The sequence below is a fragment of the Sinohyriopsis cumingii genome, chromosome 6 (genome assembly GCF_028554795.1).
Source record: "Sinohyriopsis cumingii isolate HCF-2022 chromosome 6, ASM2855479v2, whole genome shotgun sequence".
Lineage (NCBI taxonomy): Eukaryota > Metazoa > Mollusca > Bivalvia > Unionida > Unionidae > Sinohyriopsis > Sinohyriopsis cumingii.
In genome coordinates this window covers 22,110,364-22,133,120 of record NC_142966.1, presented here as the reverse complement: position 1 = coordinate 22,133,120, position 22,757 = coordinate 22,110,364, and the positions used below count along the sequence as shown (strand labels likewise).

The window sequence follows — 22,757 nt, the reverse complement described above, 5'->3', positions numbered from 1 at the left end:
AGCGCTTTAGACCACTCGGTAATTTGGGGCCCATCCTCAAAAAATAAAAAATCTTTCTTTAAATGGTTTGGTCAGATTTAGCCCGTCGACTTTAACGGCGGAGTTAGCGTCTCTGACGATGATAACTCAGCAGAATCATTGTATCGTATGCTACTAACACGTGTTTGCCAGAGAGTGGTTTGTACTTTGTTGCATGTTCGAGTCAGTCCCATGACCTCAAAAATACGCTTAACACGTAATCGAATTTAATAAAATTTCATCCGACCTAGAAGCAGCGTGTGCGTGACCAGGTTGAGCAACTGTCAAAATTGTTTTTGTTATGGTGCCGTCAGGTTAAAACGCTTAAGCTTATTTTAGATGTGGTATTGCTGCTTGTACTTTTGTGTCAGCCTCTGACGATCGTGGCACCGTCTATTCCACTTGTCTTCCTCGTAGTCTTCATGGTACTCCTCTGAAAAAATTATCTCTGGGATATAACTCAGGTCTTACCCGACCATATCTACCGTCGCATCAAAACGTTTCAAAATAACTGCGTTCGTCACTGGTGACCTTCCTGGATCTATATTTATCCTGATGCTTAACGTTCAATTATAGAAATAGTACACTATATGGACAATGGAGCTGAGGAGGAGAGCGCAATTATTTTCTGAGTTTGAGTTAATCACGTCAAATTTGATCATATGGTGTCGATAGACGGCATCAGTTCTGTGTCAGAGCCTGACATACGACTCGTGCTGAGTTATCATGACAGAAAACACTGTATCGTAAAATAAACGTAATTGTCGAGGTGCTCTTTACGAAAGGCATTACGTGAACAAGACTACGAAAATGAGGGTCACCTCATTCCACCCATCGACGACACCAAAAGCTCATTTTACCACACGACAAAATAGACAAGAGCCAATAACAACAATGTTTTATGTGGGAGGTACTAACCGCGCTTCATCCCTCAGCGAAAAGCCCAGACTGAGTCATCCATTATGGAGTTTACAGGAATTGTTTCCAGTAAAAGTTAGACATTTCCAAGTTTGGAAAGCGAAATAACAACAGCATCAATTTAATTGGGTTTGACGAGGACAGCAACGTAGTTTATCCGCTCAAACTTTCATCGTTTCAGCCGATGGCCCCAACGGTGTGTGTTTGGGGGGGGGGGGCACCCACTACTGCATAAAAAACAAAGAAGAAAAAACAATTTCCATGATCATGAGCAGGCAGGTTTTCAAAAAGAAATGTGCCATGTTTTCCTGCAAAAAGTGTCTGGCAGGTTTCACTTCGGATGACAGACTTAAAAATCATGGCCTAGACGGCATAAACGTAATGGCGATAAAACCGGTCAAAGAGAAAAAGTATAAAATCACGTTCACCAATTTCATATTGCACGGCTAAAATTAATTTTGTTGTGTAAGTAGATTTCGAGGCGCTAGTCGTATCAGCAAGCAGAGAAGTTGGTGATGACACCTTTGACCTCACAGTTCTGTATCAGGAGCACGTGCTGTGTAGTTTTGCTTATAAGATTGCGAGCATTAACGAAAATTACAAATATAAAGTTAAGCTTTACCGATAGTTGAACTGCATAGAAACATTCTTGCTGAGGTTTTTATTGGATATAGTGGATAAAATAGAAAATAGTTTGCAGGAGCATGATATTTTGACAAAATCGACTTCGACCGCGTTAGTCATTGTTTCTTATAATTAAAAAAAAGCGCTATAGAACGATGATGTGAAAGATCACTGTTACTACACGGGGAAATACAGAGGAGCCGTTCAAAATTTCAGAAGCCGTAGCTTATTCCGATGGTGATTAATAATCTCCGCGGGTACGACTCGTATCTCATCGTGAAATCGTTCGGCAAATTCTCTCAGCGTTATTACAACATGGAAAAATACATGTCATCCTCGTCAGAAAAATTGAGGTTCAGCGACAATTTTCAGTTTATGGCGGCGTCGCTGGACGATCTTGTCAAAAACACAAAACAATTACGGAACACCAGAGAACAGCACGGGGACAACACCGAATACGTGACGCGTAAAGGAGTTATCTCTATGAGTACATGAACGACAGCAGCAAATTCTAGGACACGTTGCTGCCATCCAAAGAATCGTTTAACTGCTCTCTCGCTGATTCACACATCACCGAGAAGGATTATACTAATGCGCATCGAGTGTATGACGCCTTTGGGATGCGTTATCTCGGAGATTATCACGATTTATGTCTGACCAAGGACTGGATGGCTGCTGACCAACGTTTTTGAAAATTTCAGGGACGTGTACATGAATTATTACGGGTTGTATCCTTGCTGGTATCGCTTTATTGTCGTAGGATACAGCTTTGAAAATCAGCAGAAATATCTTGGATTTGTTTACCGACATCGACATGAGCAATTTTGTCGAAAGGAGAATATGCGAAGAAATAAGCTTCATCAATCACAGGTACTTGGTCGCCAATAACAGGTGCATGTCCGATTACAATCCGCAGAAAGAGTCCAAGTACATCGTTTTTCTGAACACGAATAATTTGGGGATAGGCCTAGTCGCAGTCCCTGCCTGTAGCAAATTTTGCCTGGATGAATCCGGAAAAGTTCACGGAGGAAATGCGAAACAGCTATGGCAACTTTGGGTATTTTCTGGAAGTCAATCTGTATTATCCACCAGAACGTCACGAGGCACATAACAATTACCTTCTAGCTCCATATACTAAAGGTGACGCTCAGTCCACAAACTCTACTCATTAAAACAAAACGCGAATCTAAAATAAAGTTCCCGATTCGAGTAAAGTTGGTCCGATTTCATCGCGTGCTTAAATTTGACCAGAAAAAGTGGCTAGAGACTTACAATAAGTTCAAGACTTCCAAGCGAGCTATGTCCAAAATCGATTTCGAATAGGACTTTCCAAGCTCATGAACAACTAGTCAACGATCCCACGTATGTAAGCATGAAAATCTTTGACGAAAATCTAGTTGCCTTCCACACCAAAAAAAAAATATCGTCATAAGCAAGCGGATTTAACGTGCTTAGGCCGTCTAAGCTATTCATGTACAATTTCAGTTACGAGTACATCAAAACGCGCTACGGCCCAGATGCCAAATTCCTGTTCAGACAGAGACAGCTTATGCTACGAAATCAAGACCGAGGATTTGAAGCAGGAGAATAAACACTTGTTTGACTTTTCGGATTACCTTATGTCCAATCCGTTTTACGACGACTCCTATCAAAAAAGTTCATCTGAAAGTTCAACGACAAAAAAAAATCAATTCGGTGCCCGTGGTTGAGTTCGTTGGAATACTTATTAAAATGTATTCGATCAAAATATCCGCAGGAGATGTCAAAAAAAGTTATACGGATCAGGAAAAGCGTCGTTCAAAAATCTCTCCTCTATGAAAATTACCTGGCATTAGGAGTCAAAATAATTTCAAAAATCAAAAACATTCAGTCGGAGTATTGTTTTATTATTCAAAAATAATTCTTTAATGTACACGTAATTGTGTTATCCGCCTACGAAAAGGAATTTACATGGAATGATTAGATCTATTTGTTTTCAACCAAATGTGTCAAAAAGGTGATGGCTTTTATGTGATTTTCCGTTCCATGCATTAAACTGACAATCAGATCCAAAATTCACAATACCGAATCATTTAATCTCCCATTATCTCGTCTTCTTTTTCTAGCCGAACTTTATAAAACCATAATTAATTTTTTTATATGTTTAGGTTTCATTTTACACTAGGCCTATTTTACATGCAAGTTGTATTGTTTGCAAAACTTCTACAATACGTAAGTCCAAGGCAAATTTTAGTTAATCGTTGTAACGACAAGCATTGGCTGGCATCCGGAACGCACATGTTTCTGTTTATAAATTACCATAACATTTGGACACTTGAGTCAAGTACGGGGTTAGTGCTCTCATTATATCCCATTTCACTGGCAAGGCTCGCTACGCTCAACAGTTCGTAACCAATGCTATTACGGAAGTAAGATGAGATGAACATTACAGGATAAAATCTGTCTGTCTGTCTCTCCCCCCCCCCCCGTCTCTCTCTCTCTCTCTCTCTCTCTCTCTCTTTCTCTCTCTCTCTCTCTAGAAGAATATGAGATATATCAACATTTAACCGAGTTATAAAGAGTCTGTTTTTGTCTTTTTTTATTAAGACTCAGAAAATAAAATACTTTAATAATCGACAAGATCATGCTGAGGATCCATGTTAAAACCGATAATTTATTTCCAGACATAGAAGATATTTCGACACGACTGACAAGCAGTACGTGATATATTCGAGTTTGGAGCTATAACAATCGAAAATTCCTTTATATTCTTTTGTTACTATTCGATACACAATACAGTGCCAAGGTTGAGGGACATGGGCTTACCGTGTACAGTTTATGAGGAAATATAAATACGAGGTATATCATAGTAGTGGATTCGAAAGTACCAGATAAAACTATAGCTATTATAACTGTGGGAAACAGAGACAGACAGCTAGAGACAGACAGAGCGACAGTGAGAGACAGATACAGAGACAGGGAGAAAGAAAGAGACAGACATAGACAGAGAGACAGACAGGGACAAGAGAGAGAGAGAGAGAGAGAGAGAGAGAGAGAGAGAGAGAGAGATTTTATCCTTTAATGTTGAGAAAGAGAAAGAGAGTCACAAAGAGAAAATGACGTATATATTTGTATTTAATGGGTGGGATGAATGGATATCGGGGCAGCGATATAGAATAGAACAACATTACCTCCCGTATACAGATGTTAACAATTTAATTATTGACTTAAACAAAATAAAATTGTACAAAATGAATTGTAGGATACATCTTTACCAGAAAAATAAATTAACTCATAACTCTAAAAGGTAATTAGCGGTTCTGTTATATAGATACGGCAAACTTCATCACGAATTTGAGTGTTTCGAACATAAATTGTCAGATATGTCTGCATAACCAAATAAATGTCTGCTGATCAGTCTGACTCAATACATTTTTGGGTTGGGTTCGACTTGAATAAGAACAATCTTGTTCCCTCTGGTCCACTCTTGCATCACCGCCGTTCAGTCTATTTTCCTAGGTCGTCCAGTCCTATGGTTCTTAGTTCATTCTTGCTATTTTCTGATTAAACAGAATAAATACTTTGAGCGTTTTCTTTCACACCCTGAACTGAATATCCAGGTTAAAGCCCTTATTCGGAGTCCAAAGAAGAAAATCGCGATATAAGCGGGATAAAGTTATAAAAAAATCGAGAAACTTCACCATAGAAAATGTGCATTGAAATTTCAATGTTATCAGTTTTAACTAACATCCTGATCATGTATGGCTCGTTTTGTTCGCCGGGTTTCATCAGACATCAGAGATTCTTCAGTTTTGAATTACATACATGCCAACATAGCGTAAACGTTGCACGGTGAAGTTAAGGCAACATTAAATGTAGTGCTGGAATTAAAAAGCAGCTAGGGATACAAATAATTGGATGTTCTGAGAGCATGTATTTAGGATGTTAAAAAGCGAGGTCACCTTAAATTAAAAAATTGGAGCCAGCTGTCAGTGCGTTATATGCGGAATCGCGTTATAACGAATCGCGCTTTAATTGGTTTAACATGTACATCCCAGAACTCAGAATGCTATTAAAGACCCCAACTGCTAATCGGTTTCAGGTCCCAACATTGCATTTAATACAACAGAGCTCTATACACTTGATTTTCTCTCTTTCCAAAGACAATTAACAGTGTACAGGGAAAATAATGTATTTCTATAATTAAACTTGTTACCATTATTAAATGATGGATATGATATTCTGCTCTTGCTTAATGACAACTAAGTCCTCCAGTATGAACTATTAATCAATATCTTAACTAAACAACTGGATATCCCACATTGCTGCTCCAATAAGTAATACAATCCATTCATTGGTTAAAAGAACTCCCGTCTTACTTTAAACAAATAGATCAAACAAAACTCAATTCTTAGATTAACAACACTGTTACTAAACTAACACTTCATTTATTGGCAGCTACTCAAACTGCAAGTCCCTCAGACATTCTTAAGGAAGGCTTTTGCCTTCCCTTGAATTCAAGATCTTTTGCTTCGCACAAAAACGCAGGCTGCCTAATTTTGCGATGTAAGACATTTATAAAAACACGACGCTTAGCCTGGAAAACACGCCTCAAACCGTTAACTTACACAGTCAGAATTCGTGTTTATCTAACCGGGATTATTAGCACACGCCCCTCCAGGGTGGAAACTTTTACATTTATCCCGCGTCCCTTAATATATCCTTCTCTGAAATGGCTCAACTTATGACAAATATTTCAGCAAGTACAAACGCTGCTTCTGCAACATCTAACCCTTGGAATTTCAATACACTAAACGCATTCTTCACGCTTGTCCAGTTTAGCCTGACATAGTTATCAAACGGAAACTCATCAGGAAACAATCAATTCCCAGGCATTTAAAAAAAACTAGCATCACCAGACATGCCACGGATTTAATTCCACACAGAATCATATACATCAATTTTAATTGCTATGTCTTACAATAACATCTGTAAAATTCACACCGTTACGCATTCTATGAGCCTAATCAAGATCGATTCCATTTTTGGACACTTCAATAGAAGATGTGATACAGAGCTTTTGCAGAGAGAGCACAACATTTTGGAAATTTAGTTTGAAGCCATTTAAGTCTAGGACTTTGGTGACCTTGCGAAGTAAGGAAAAATGCCTTTTCTCGTTCTCATTTATGGTGCTGAATTCTGTATTCCATGTTGCATTTGAAACTGCCTTGTTATTACAGACGAGACTTTGCATATTTTACGGCCTTTATATCCATTATTAAAAGTAAAACAGATAGGTGCATGCAAGTGTACTATGTATTAGAATTGATAATTACATCAAATTTAATTCTGTTTTTTGTATTGAATACAATAATCCCTGCAATTCTAGGAAATTTACATGGAATTCAAATTTATTAAGAAACTTGTCATGATTGATCAACGAACCATTTTCATCTGCATGGGCATTCTATATAAGAAGATTCCGTTTTCATTCCGGTGTTTGTACATTAGAGCAGAGTTTCAAATCATGACTTTCCACCACATAAAATTCCTTCATTGTTTTGAACTGTAAACTTATTGTACAATTTTGTAAGCTGAAAATATGTCTATCCCAACAGAGCAGGTAGTTTGTTGTGTTTTTCTAAAATCAATTTTGGTTCAATAGCATCTATTCTTCTGACCCAGGTCTTAATAGAATCCGCAAATCTTTTGATACCAAAACAATTTAAGGCCACCCTCATGATACTCTTTAATAATTCTTTTATTAAAATTTTGACTCTTGCCTCATTCCAAATAAACATATAAAAAGGAGAACCTAGTTCTTTGGACACGCTGGGGAAAGGAAAGGGTGTGAACTCATTAGTAGATAAGTAAGTTCTGAAAATGCCAAACTTTTATTGTAATTTTGCCGAAAGGGGTTAGTATTAGAATTGGGTTGGAATTGTATTCTTAATTTGTCTGATTTTGTTATTATAGTGTAATTCTATCATGTTAGTTAGCTCTTTGGAACATCCTATGCCAAAGTAAAATAAATAAATTCAGATCAATCCCAATGTAAATGGCATTCTGAACAAAATGTTCAACTTCCAGTCCGGACTGGGTTTTTTTTTTTCGATGTTTATACTAAGGCCTGAAATTTAGGGTATTGATGAATAAGATCCAGTGCTGATCTGAGGGACTTCACAGAACCATCAAGATTGATTTGAGGGACTTCGCATAACCATCAAGACTGACTGCCGTGCATATCTGCATACTGTAAATACATATTCTATATAATTCATTTGTAACTGTATTATCTTTGGTGTTTTTCTCATCACGTAGGATAACACCTCTTTACACAGATGGAAATTATATTTGGAGATTCAGTTCGGAGAAGGAGTCCACCTATGTAATATTTTTTTTTTAGAAAACAGAGATCCTGTAGGGTATGGATATTTTCCCCTATAAATCTTTCCTTGACAAAACCGGTGTGATCATGGAAGAACTTATTTTGGTCTATTTCCAATACATGATGAAGCAATTCAATTTTGTAAGTTGTATTAAGTAAATAGATGGGTATCCAATTCTTCAAATGCTGTTTAGGTTTGTCTCCATTTGGGAGGCATGCTATTACACCTTACTTTTGAGTTGATGATAGCTCTCCATAATTATATGAAACATTAATTGCCCTTAAATATCGACCGCTATATATCCAAAAGAACTTTAAAAACAAACTCAACTGAAAACCCATGTATTTTAGGCTTACAGTTGCTTCATCAAAGTTATCGGAACATTTAAAAAAGATTATTTATGTGTACTGTCTAATTTATGAATATCTCTATAATTGAGAAGGTTAGAGATCAGTAGGATATGCCTTGTGATAATAATATAGCAACTGATTAAAATAATTTTGGTTCTTCCATAATTTCAGACTGATTACCAGTACTTATTCCATCAGATTTGTCAGGTCTCATTTTACTTATATAGTTCTTTTTTGCTAATTGCAGAAATATTTGTATGCCCTCTCCGTTCTCCTTCTTCAATCCCTTTCGCTCTTGGTCTTATTCTCGCGCCTTCTATTTTTTTTTTACACCAACTGATTCCTTTACTTCTCTAAAATAAGAAAGTTATTAATTTCATTAGCTTGTCCCAAATAATTAATTTCACTATTAATCTGTGTCTCCAGTCTATCTTGTATTTGTTAAAGGGTTAGTAAGAGAGGGGTTTTCACTCTGATTTCTAACAGTATCATTTTAAAACAAAAGTTGATCATTTCTAGTAAACACAATGGAAGATGGACCTTGCTCGAGATTAGATGTCTGATTAGAGCAAACATATTGACGTCTATATCGATGATTTGTACCTTTAACAAGATAAATGTAATCCGGATCTTTTAATAACGAGTTATTGAATTTCACAAACGTTTTGTGTTTATCCGTGTTCTAAAAACCACTTTTACCAGTGAGTGGTTAATTTTCTAACCGGGTTCTATGACAATTTCTTCCACCATTGTGAAAAGATTTTCAAAGTTAAGAAAAAAAAGTCTAGCTTTTTATGGTAATCCTCCTATGTTCTCACTTCCCCACTTGTGAATTACTGATTCTGAGTTTTTTAAATAATTCTAAATCATGTTTTATCCAACGCAGATAATGTACTTCCCAAATGATTCGATCTTTAAGACATGTGGATATTTCTTTATATACATTTTAAGATATCCTCTCACACGATGATATCCTCTTCAACGATGAAAAAACCGTATTACTTTATCCTCTTCCTTTTTAAATGCATTCAAATCCAACCATACGCAATTTCAGTGGTTCATCATATCAATATTTACCAACTAACCGTACCGGAATACCATCGCCTAAGATAAATACTTTATTAATATAGTAATATCCCATTTGTAACCAACCAATGTATTTTGTAACCTGAAGGGTTTGCCAATATTATGTTCTCTAAACAATTATAAACTGATACTACAAACCCGTTTGTTTGTACCCCCCTACCGATTTAAATAACGGAAACCTTCAATGTGATAAAAAGTTTGTTTTTTTTGTGCTAAACGGAGCCATTATTTTTGTATGGAGACCACTCTTTATTCCAAATGCCCATCTTATCCTACTTTTTGCAAAGGCTCATCTGTCTGTTTGCCGTTCATACCGGTTTGCCTTAGAGCTGAGACCAAAAAGTCTAAAATCCGGACACAAAATCGGATTCCGACCACGGGCGAATTTTGGGTAAAAAAAAGTCGGGTCTATCTGTATTTTGTAGTGCAACTAGATATTCCAGATTATTTGGTATCATTGTAGAGCTACATCTGTCTACCTTTCTATAATACCACCCACTTTAGTGTATTGTGCATGACCATGACGCTACAGAGCTCGGCAGAAGGCTACTACCACCTGCCCCGTAAAGTCGTCGCTACTGTAGGGGTTAATGTGTTAATTAATAATTCGCGGTAGTTGAGTTGAGTAGAGTTCCTTTCGTAAATAATTCCCAAAGCTTAATTAAGTTAGGAGGGACACCAGGGTCGTTACAACTACAGTTGCATTATAATATCTAAAAGCATCTGTTGTGATTATATTTATGTGTATATTCCCTAACATTCCCAGTTTAATGGCTGCAAACATCTTCTTATGTTTATATTTCCTTAAATTCCCATTATAATATCTAAAAGCATCTGATATGAGTATATTTAGGTGTATATTCCCTTACATTTCCATTATAATATCTAAAAGCATCTATTTATCTGTATATTTCCTTACATTTCGATTTTATTATCTAAAAGCATCTGTTATGAGCATATTTATGTGCAAATTCCATTACATTCCCAATTATAATATCTAAAAGCGTCTATTTATGTGTATATTTTCTTACATTCCCATTATAATATTTAAAGCATCTGTTATGAGCATAGTTATGTGTATATTCCCATACATAACCATTATAATATTTAAAAGCATCTATTTATATGTATATCTCCTTACATTCCCATTATAATAAACAAAAACATCTGTTATAAGCATATTTATGTGCCTATTCCCTTACATTCCCATTATAATATCCAAAAGCATCTGTTATAAGCTTATTTATGTGTATCTTGCCTTACATTCCCATTATAGTATCTAAAAGTATCTAATTATGTGTACATTCCCTTAAATTCCCATTATAATATTTAAAAGCATCTGTCACGAGTACAGTTATGTGTCTATTCCTCTACAGTCCCATTATAATATCTAAAACAATCTGTTATGATCATATTTGTGTATATTCCCTTACATTCTCACCGCTCCAGTGGCCAAGTGGTTACAGCATCCGCTTCGGATGCAGGAGGTCGTGGGTTCGATCCCTGGCTGAGTCATACCAAAGACTTACAAAAATGGTACTAACAGCTGCCTCGCTTGGCACTCAGCATTAAGAGGTTAGTGTTAGGACTGATCGGCCTGGTGTCAAGATGATGTGACCAGGTGGGACATCATGCTACATGTCTGTGACATGATGCCCCAGTGCTAGGTATCACTATAAACTGCCACAATGCAGACATCATACACGATATGACTGAAAAATTGTTAAAGTTATATTAAAAATCCAAATCAGACACACACACAAACCCTTACATTCTCATTATAATATCTAAAAGCATCTGTTATGATTTTACTTTTATGTATATTGCCTTACATTCCCATTTTAGTATCTAAAAGCATCTATTTATGTGTACATTCCCTTACATTCCCATTATAATATTTAAAAGCATCTGTTACGAGTATATTTAGGTGTATTTTCCCTTCCATTCCCATTATAATATCTAAAAGTATCTCTTTGTGCATATTTCCTTACATTTCCATCATAATATCTAAAAGCATCTGTTATGATTTTACTTTTATGTATGTTGCCTTACATTCCCATTATAATATTTAAAAGCATCTGTTACGAGCATATTTACGTGTATTTTCCCTTCCATTCCCATTATAATATCTAAAAGTATCTCTTTGTGCATATTTACATGTCTTTTCCCTTCCATTCCCATTATAATATCTAAAAGTATCTCTTTGTGCATATTTACGTGTATTTTCCCTTCCATTCCCATTATAATATCTAAAAGTATCTCTTTGTGCATATTTCCTTACATTTCCATCATAATATCTAAAAGCATCTGTTATGATTTTACTTTTATGTATATTGCCTTACATTCCCATTATAATATTTAAAAGCATCTGTTACGAGCATATTTATGTGTATTTTCCCTTCCATTCCCATTATAATATCTAAAAGTATCTCTTTGTGCATATTTACGTGTATTTTCCCTTCCATTCCCATTATAATATCTAAAAGTATCTCTTTGTGCATATTTACGTGTATTTTCCCTTCCATTCCCATTATAATATCTAAAAGTATCTCTTTGTGCATATTTCCTTACATTTCCATCATAATATCTAAAAGCATCTGTTATGATTTTACTTTTATGTATATTGCCTTACATTCCCATTATAATATTTAAAAGCATCTGTTACGAGCATATTTACGTGTATTTTCCCTTCCATTCCCATTATAATATCTAAAAGTATCTCTTTGTGCATATTTACGTGTATTTTCCCTTCCATTCCCATTATAATATCTAAAAGTATCTCTTTGTGCATATTTATGTGTATTTTCCCTTCCATTCCCATTATAATATCTAAAAGTATCTCTTTGTGCATATTTCCTTACATTTCCATCATAATATCTAAAAGCATCTGTTATGATTTTACTTTTATGTATATTGCCTTACATTCCCATTATAATATTTAAAAGCATCTGTTACGAGCATATTTACGTGTATTTTCCCTTCCATTCCCATTATAATATCTAAAAGTATCTCTTTGTGCATATTTACGTGTATTTTCCCTTCCATTCCCATTATAATATCTAAAAGTATCTCTTTGTGCATATTTACGTGTATTTTCCCTTCCATTCCCATTATAATATCTAAAAGTATCTCTTTGTGCATATTTCCTTACATTTCCATCATAATATCTAAAGCATCTGCAATCAGCATATTTAAGTGTAGATTTGCTTACATTCACATTATAATATTTAAAAGCATTTATTTATGTGTACATGTCCTTACATTTCCATTATAATGGCTTTTACATTCCCATTATAATGACTAAAAGCATCTGCTATGTGCATATTTATATGTATATTCCCTTATTTTCCCATTATAATATTTAAAATCATCTATTCATTTTTATATTTCCTTATATTCCCATTATAATATCTAAAATTATATACTTATGTGTACATTTCCTTATCTTCCCATTAAAATATCTAAAATCATCTATTTATGTGTATATTCACTTACATTCCCATTATAATATATAAAAGCATGTTATGAGCACATTTATGTGTATATTCACTTGCATTCCCATTCTAATATCTAAAAGCATCTGTTATTGGCATATTTATGTGTATATTCCCTTACATTCCCATCACACTATCTAAACACATCTGTTATGAGCATATTCAAGTGTATATTTGATTACATTCCCATTGTAATATCTAAAATCATCAGTTATTAGCAAATTTATGTGTGCATTCCTTTACATTCCCATTATAATATCTAAGAGCATCTATTTATGTGCACATTCCCTTACATTCCCATTATAATATCTAAGAGCATCTATGTATGTGCACATTCCCTTACATTCCCATTATAATATCTAAAAGCATCTGTTATGAGCATATTTATTTGTATATTCCCTTACAATCCCATTATAATATCTAAAAGCATCTATTTATGTGGTGTTTCCTTACATTCCCATTATAAAATCCAAAAGCATCTGTTATGAGCATATTTTATGTGTTTGTTCCTTTACATTCCCATTATAATATCTAAAAGCAGCCATTTTATGAGCATATTTACGTGTATATTCCCTTACATTCCCATTATAATATCAAAAAGCATCTATTTATGTGTATATTTCCTTACATTCCCATACCACTCCAGTGACCGAGTGGTTAGAGTCCGCCTCAGATGCAGGAGGTCATGGGTTGAATCCCCGGCCAAGTCATACCAAACACTTTTAAAAATGGTACTGTACTAACAGCTGCCTTGCTTGGTGCTCAGCATTATGAGGTTAATGTTTCATTACATTCCCATTAAAATATCTAAAAGCATCTATTTATGTGCATATTCCCTTACATTCCCATTATTATATATAAAAGTATCTATTTATGTGTACATTCCCTTAGATTCCCATGATAATATCTAAAAGCATCTGTTATGAGCATATTTATTTGTATATTCCCTTACAATCCCATTATAGTATCTAAAAGCATCTATTTATGTGTACATTCCCTTACATTCCCATTATACTATCTGGTATCACGATACCAATTGTTTTTTCATATACCTCAATGCTAATGTTTTGTGAAATAACTATACTTTTTATCCTACCTCAGCATGCATGTCACACACTGTCATAGAGAACAATGCTAGATTGTCAATTTGACAAGGACAAAATCAGGTACTCCACTGCATTTAAGAGAGATAACTCTGCTGGAACTAGACCAGGGTAAGAGTTATCTAGAACTGGTCTGAAATGATGGAGTTTGTAAATGATTACAAGAAGGCATAACCAAATACACAGAGCATGTATTCCTCTTAGCAACAAGCTATCTTTGCACTAAGCATCTTAAGGATAATGTCAAGCACTACCCTCAAAACAAAATTGGAGTGGAAAGGGTGAATGTGACATAATAATGGCCCAATGGTTCAGTTCAGAACCATAAAAAATATCTGGGACTGTAGCTCAATGATTTTTCATGTAAGCCTTCTGGCAAGATCTTGGGGGAAATAAATGCAATAATATGGAACAAACTTCTCCACAATGAAACCCAAAGCCATTTCCTGATTATATTAACCACTGAATTTATGCGAACTTTAATTGATTATGCCATAATGCTGGCAATGATAAAATCATGGGAAGGGAAAGCAGTGCATGATGAACTAAAATGCAAACCGTTTTTTTAAAAAATAGTCTTATTATTGACCATTATGCACATTTCACGTAAGTGTACAATTTAGTATGTATTTGTTTCAGCAATATGTGTTATAGGAGCTTGATAGCCAATGTATCTATAATCCATGAATGTACCACAATGGTGAAGAAAACCACTGGTTGTTAAATGGTTGCTTTTCTTTGTTAAATACAATCCTGGATAAAAACGACATACACCTTTAAGGAAGAGACAGGGGCATCTTTCATCAGTAGAAATTTCATCTGGATCTGATTAAGGACCGAAACTGACCCATACAGTACCTATCCCTTTTGTAATTTTCATCACTGCATTTGATTCAAAGCTTAAAAGAGCTACATATTTCTTAAGAAAGCTGTGTTAGCTCAGTAGGGAAATGGATTTCTAATGCAAAGGTTGCAGATTTGATACCATCTCAAGTCAGATGCCTGTTTGTCCTTGGGAAAGGCTCTTAGATCCAATTTTCTCAGCAAGATATAACCAATAAGATTAAATTTCAACTGGGCCACTGCAGAAAATTTGGATTGTAATTATTTTTAATCACACCAAGGTATCAGATATGATTTTTTAATTATAAGTGCAAGTTACTACTTTTATCACTGTTTCTCATAAAATGCTAAATAATTTTATCATATAATGAAAACATAAGCAACAAAGAATTTCCAAATGCAGGAAATTTACTAAAATTTTATAACACTGAAGTCTCTCTCATTTAAATCATTAGGCTTCAGACCTGAGATATTTGTTCTATATAACATTTATGTACGAAGAAGAAAATTCTATGGAGCTATGAATGAAGTCTTATTTTAAAGTTGGCAAGGAATTTTTCATTTTCAAAAGCTGTAACTCATTTATATTTGAAACTCTTCAAAATAATTGTCATATTACTCAACATATTTTACATTCACACAAAAAATACATTAGCAAATTTTACATCATATACAGGCATCACATAATTAATTACAATTCTAGTGTGAACCTATTTACGATATGACTTTCGAGTATGTACATGCTGAACTACATAAAATATTTATATATCAAACAAGGCAGCAAGGGCCTGCATTCTGAACACACTGCTGTAACTTTATTGACCTTGACTCCAAGATCAAAACTGAGTGGGTACTTAACAGAATAAATTGTCTTCAATTTATAATGGTTCATGCAATGTACAAACAGAACCCATCATTTGATTCTGGAAATATGTACAAATCCAAACTTGCTTCTATAAATCTTCTATAAATGTAACCATTAAAGCTGATGGGGCAAATGACTTTGCCACATAATAAATTGTCTTTGCTTTATTATGAGACATATTCCAGAAAGCTGTTTGGGAAATGTAAGCAAATGAAACACTTAACCAAAAGCTTAACCAAATAGTTTATGCCACTGTTTGAAAAGTTATTAACTCTTACACAACATGTAATAATAACAAGCTTCACAAGAGACAAATACACAATTTGCATGTGCATAAATAGTCTTTTGTACATTTTTTTAATAGTCTTAAAGAATAACAAAAACAAATGCAAGTAAGTTGTGATTCAAACCTTACAGAACAAGATTCAACAGCTTTGATAAATGTTAGACATAAGAAAAAATATTTAATAACCAACCATCCCCTGGAATATTAGGTTTCAGGTTACTAAGCATTTGTGTGACTATACAAACCATCATTTAAAGCATATATTGAAATTCACTAAGGCTAGATTTAAACTTTACACGAGACTCAGTTGGTAAAGTGTTTTTTTCTTTCTTTTTCTGAAGAGAGTATTTTGATATAAAATCCTGGAAATTGTTAAGAAGTCCCTATATCACATCTTATAGTCCTACTAACACTAACAAACAAACCATAACATATCTCATATGCTTACTTACACCAACAAACAAACAATATCATATCTCATATCTTATCATATCTCATATCTTATCATATCTCATATGCTTACTTACACTAACAAACAAACCATATCATATATCAGATGGCTTACTTACACTAACAAACAAACCATATCACATATTATAGTCCTACTAAAACTAACAAACAAATCATATATCTCATATGCCTACTTACATGAACAAACAAACCATATCATACTCATGGGGATGTGCCACTGTATGGACGAGAAAGCAGTTGATTGAAGGGGGTTGGGTTATCAGAGTACAGGGCTCATGGAAACCACTTGTCCTCTTTATCTTTACCAGATAAAAATTAGCTGTGTCAAGTGTTAATGGTATCATTTGTTGGCTTTTCTAAATGCTTATATGTTATATGCATTTGTATTTTGTACTTAAGCTGGTCCAAAATCAAGTTCACTGTGTACCCGACTAGGGCAATTGATTTTGTAAACAACATAATACATAGCTAATATTTCTCTGTAAGAATAAATATTAGGATTATTATCAATGGAAGTAAATATGTTTATCATAATCTGACAAAGGACAAAGGAATTGTTCCATGATAAACCTTGTCTACCTTTTGTTTGCCATGTTCTTTATTATAATATTAGCAACCAATTTTATTTTCTTGACAACTTAGACTGTTCTAGATATGAACTTTTGACCTTCATCCTGGTTCTCTTTTTGTGTCTTAGCTTTTTATATAATGTTGTTTACTTGAGAAATTATTCATTCTTGCATTAACATCTTTTAGTGTTATTGTTGGTTTCAGGATTTCATTTGGGTGGAATTATTTATTCAATTTGTTATTCATTGGAAATACAAAATGCTCATCAATAATACTCTTGGGCAGAAACATTAATTTGGAATTATAGTAAATTGAGACAAGAACATTTTTGGAGTCCATTATAGTTTTGTGACACATCAAATGGATGTTAGTATATCATCACACTTCAGGCCATTGGCCACATTCGATAATACAGGCACATCAACACATTCAATATTGGAAAATAATTTGGAATTCAGTTGGACTTTATACATTTGAGCTTGTGATACAATTTGGAGGAATATTTGGGGATTTAATTCACAATACTGTAAGTTCTTTATAAATTTTCATTTTCTATTCTAGGGAAATAAATATTTGTTGAATTTTAAAAAACTTGTTGGCTTTCAATTTTTTCTGTTACCGAAAGACCACAGAATCATAACACAAGGAAAAATTTGGTACTTACCTGTCCCTAGGATGAGTGGATGTTGATTCATACCTTAAGAATAAATAAGTGTATTTTCTACTCTTAGTACTCAGCTAAGTTCAACAATGCATAACATCCAGCATGCATCAATTATCTATTACTCCTGGATATACTGCCTACTTGTTTTCAGTCTAGAACCTGTTGCAAAGGATCATTAAGATATTATGTTTGGCATCAAGACAAAGGTTTAAAACCCTTTTTATATTTGGCCATAAATACATAATAAGAAACAAGATTGGTATACAAAAGCAATAACCTGCAGTTTAATTAGTATATGTACATTTACATAAATATATAATAAGAAACAAGGTTGATAGACTAAGTCAAGAAGTTGCAGTTTTACACATAGCCATTAGCATTCCCATTTACAGTGTCACTTTCAATAATCCAAGCATCTTTTCAATGAGCTTATCATGCATCTTTATGAGTCAGACAAGAGCCGCAGGATGTCAAAGTCTTGTGATTTATTCATCTGGTCAGTCAGTATTATGCTAAACCCAGGTCACTTGTACTTTTAAAATTATGCAATTTTATTGACACTTTGTCACAACAAATCAGACACCAGCAGATACTTCTGTAAGTATGTACTGGTAGTAATGGTAATTATATATCACAAGAAGAATGGTAATTATATATCAAGAAGTAATGGTAATTATATATCACAAGAAGAATGGTAATTATATATCAAGAAGTAATGGTAATTATATATCACAAGAAGAATGGTAATTATATATCAAGAAGTAATGGTAATTATATATCACAAGAAGAATGTTGCATAATCAGAAAAGGCATTTTAAGCCTATTCCCACTAATTCAAAATGTGTCACTGTAATTTCTTTATACGGCTCATAATGTGGAGTCACATCACTAGTGATAATTTAATTGGGGCCATGATGTAGTAATAACTTCCAACTCTTTTGGCCAGTCAGCAATATTCCTTTTTGACAGGAACCCTTCAGTACTGCTGTTCAAAAGGACGTTTCACTGCAATGGTTTTATTTTCTGTATAAAAGTTGGTTAAACTGACAAGATGCTTGGAATTCAAATGTAAGTTAGCATCAATTTTCATTACAAATGTAATTACATACTGAAAGTGTGATTTAGATTTAGATTGTTAAAGTAGATTTAACAATTTTTCAGTCATATCGCTATGATGTCTGTAGTGTGACAGTTTATAGTTATGTCTAGCACTGAGGCATCATGCCATGTAGCATGATGTCCCACCCAGTCACATTATCCTGACACCAGGCCGACCAGTCCTAACACTAACCTCTTAATGCCGAGCTCCAAGCAAGGCAGCTGTTAGTACCATTTTTTGTAAGTCTTTGGTATGACAGATACTTGAAATTCAAATGTAAGTTAGTGCCAATTGTCATTATAAAAGTAATTACATACTGTAAGCAAGATTTGCTGAGGTCATTGCTTTCAATAAAGCAGAACAGTTTTGAAAATACCAGTGACCTAAGACAAGAATAACACTTAAAAAAAGACAAACTATTACATTTTCTCTTAACTTCCCACATATCTAACTCCAAAAACAGCTCATTGAAAAGCAAAATTTTTCCACATGAGAAAGGCACTTTGATTACTGAAACATGCCACTGTTAATACAAAAACTATTATAAAAAATCAAGAATCAAATGTGAAATAGCAAACCTGGTCTCTGATAATCAATTTATCTAAAATGCTGGGTATTATAAGGGTTTTAAACTCTCTGTCTCCACTCTAAAAATAATATTTTCATAGTCTAGACCTACTGTAGTATCTATGATGTATCAGGTGCCAGTGGATTTATTGTGTAAGAATGCAAGTATTGTAGTTGGTAAGTGTACCATATTGTGTAAAGTGATGACTGAAATAAGTATATATTTCAACTCACTCATCCCAGGGATGAGTGCTTGGAACAAATTTTCTTGAGGCCTGAAGTACCTATCTAGTCAACATGTTAAAGTGATAATTTAGTTTCAGCCTCTATCTGGATTATCTGGTTAGCAAATCACTGAAATTTGACAAATCCACTGAAATTTGACAGACTAACATGGAAATGACTGAAAATCAATATGGAGACAGAAAAAATCTGGAGTTTACCTTTAATAAATTATATGTATATATATGTAGCAGTACATCTGGGTGTATTTTTCAATATATATATATATATATATATATATATATATATATATATATATATATATATATATATATATATATATGTAGCAGTACAATCTGGGTGTATTTTTCAATTTATATATATATATATGTAGCAGCACAATCTGAGTGTATGTTTCAATTTATATGAATATATATGTAGCAGCATGAAACAAAATCATCACCCTATGGAGGTTTCACCTAAACTGCCATATACTTTTAACACATATATAGCTTATAAATTAAACATTTCCTTATAAGAGGTACAAGATGTACAGCAAATGAAACAATTGCAGTTCAGCAGGGTGCAACATGCATATAATATATGGCTTATTCATAAATAGCTGTAATTCTAATGTACTGCTCTGAGGAAAGTTTGATATCTGAATTGATTCAATTAAACATCATTGTTTCACATGTACACATTTTGAAATGTTGGTAAATGTTGAAGCCTTACTCAAAATATAAAGAAAATTTATTGAATCTCAACTTTATACATCTCTCCATTTATTTCAACATAATCTCCAGCTGCAAGTTCCATAAGCTGCTCTGAGGATAGCTGTATGGCTGACTGGTTATCTGTCTTTTCTCCGACAATGACAGCCTCCTGCAAAGCTGCTTCTATGGTTGAATCCTCAATCACCTGCTCCTCTGCAACTATTTCTTCTGAATGGGCCTCAGTTATGTCTGCAACCTCTTCCTCATTACTAATCAATTCAACAGTCTGAGTCTCTAAAATTCCAGCCTGCTCAGCAAGTGCCTGTAGGCCCTCAATCGCTTCTGCAGCTTCATGTTCAGCAAGTGTGCTTGTCTGCATAGTCAGTACATTACCAGCTGAAAATGACTGGGGATTAGAAGACATTATTGTATGAGTGGTGATGATCCCACCATCTGTACCAGAAGTGGATTGAACTGTGTATGGCAAATCTTCAATAGATATGACATTACTTATTGGAACTGAATTAGCCGTGGTCATGTCATCTTCAGTAACAATATGAAGTGGTGATTCCTCTTCCATGACAACTGATGTAACGATATCTGAAACAGACATGACATTCGTATCTCCCTCTTCTCTGCCAATTATAACTGGTGCATTGCCAGCAAGAAAGCAATTTGTTGTACCATCCTCTTTCATTATGATTTCAATACCATGCTTCTTTTTCATGTGCTGAAAGAGGTTACGACGTCTGGGGTTCATGTATCTACAAAGGACACAAGAATAAACGTGAGATGGAGGTGTTTGGTCCTGGATATTATGCTTCCTCATATGTACAAGTAAATTTTTCTTATTGTTTGTTCTGAAGTCACAGACAACACACTGATATTCCTGTCCATCTGGATTTGGCATGACCTGCTTATGCTGTGTGTACAGGTGCTTGTAAAGGTTGATGAGCTTCACAAATTTCATTGTACAATGATTGCATGCAAAAATTTTGTCCGTGCTTGAATAATCAGCTTTATCAAACAGTTTCAGGTCTTTCTCAGTTTCTTTATCACTATCTCCACTCTGAGAACTGGACTTGGATGAATCTGTGCTGTTTTTTCGTAAATGTCTCTCAACGTGTATCTGATGCTGTGACCGCATGTGCCTCAAAACGTGTTCCTTTTGTGTGGCCTTGTACTCACAGAGGCCACACTGGAATGGCTTTTCTTTTGTGTGTATAAACATGTGTCGTCTAAGACGGCTTTCACAGTCTGTTACAAAGCTACAATGTTCACAGAAAAGCTTCAACTCAGGACCTTTCTTATGGAATTTTTTGTGCTGCCTGAGATCCCGTCGACTTACAGTCATCAAGCCACACTCATCACAGGTGAATGATGTTATTGTACCATCGGCTTCAGGCATGTGACGTCGCTTTATGTGGATCTTTAAATCAGGGTTCTCATTGGCACATGTGTACTCGCACAGTGGGCATTTGATATTCTTTACCTGTATTAAAGATAAGCAGAAATTAGTCCATATTTGGGTAACAATAAAGATATACAGGAATTTGCAGAAAACAAAAATATGCCAACCAGCATCACTGTGATCAGAGATAATTCCAAAATGACCATATTTTCCAGACAGGATCAAAAATAAATTCAAATAACCATTTGCAAACTCAACATGTCAAATGTTGGGCATGAGGTGCCCATAATTATCCTATGCAATTGCTTCACCATTATGTTTTCCCAACTATTTATTTAAAAAACTATAACCAAATGATTGCCCAAGGTCTGTACATTAGACATTATATTAGTCCCTCACATCATGTGCTCTTACATTATCCTGTATGGCACACATCTGACCTTAACAACAAAATGTGTACCAAAAGACCTGATTAAAAAGATGAAGAAAAAAAATAACTCCCCACTATTACCTTCCTCCAACAACTGTTTGAGAACCTAATAAAATAAACTTTACCATCTGTCTTAACCAGAAATTCCTGTCAATTAAGTGTAATGTATTTTCAAGTATTAGGTCTGCTTGTTTTAACAGGTAAGTTTTTAAAAACATCAGAATGGCATGAAGTACAATAATAGAGTGAAATTATGAAGTATTGATTTCTGAAGAAATAAATCTCTGGTAAAAATAAACTCACTAAGAAAACCAATGAAGCATGGAAGGATAATACTAAAATTGGAGCACCAGCCAATCTAAAACCGAAAATGAAAGATATTCATAAGCTTAAAAAATTAAGATATCAATATTGTTTTTAATATATATACTTATTCTGAATGTTTTAACATTAACGGAATTTTTAACATAAATTAAATTTCATAATTATCGGAACCCTCAACTGTAAATCTTAATGCGACCCCAAAATTCTACAAAAATAATCCTGACCGGTCAGTAAGCAGCATTGTCTATTACTGAGTAATAATTCCAAGTCTGGAGTAATATTTTGTTATCTGAAATGTTGAGTAAAGTTTCATGATGGAGAAACGGGG

The 22,757-nt window shown here is 34.3% G+C and overlaps 1 protein-coding gene across 3 annotated transcripts in view; it reads right to left on the bottom strand.

Annotated features, from left to right (window-relative positions):
- Nucleotides 1–15,194: 15,194 nt before the first annotated feature.
- Nucleotides 15,195–22,757, bottom strand: part of LOC149796479 (uncharacterized) — a 42,970-nt gene continuing 35,407 nt past the window's right edge. For all 3 annotated transcript variants that reach the window (XM_089961189.1, XM_089961191.1, XM_089961190.1), the window contains exon 9: nucleotides 15,195–21,756. In XM_089961189.1, coding sequence (XP_089817315.1) covers nucleotides 20,302–21,756 — 1,455 coding nt within the window. In that variant the 3' untranslated portion in view covers nucleotides 15,195–20,301. The remainder of the gene's footprint in view (nucleotides 21,757–22,757) is intronic.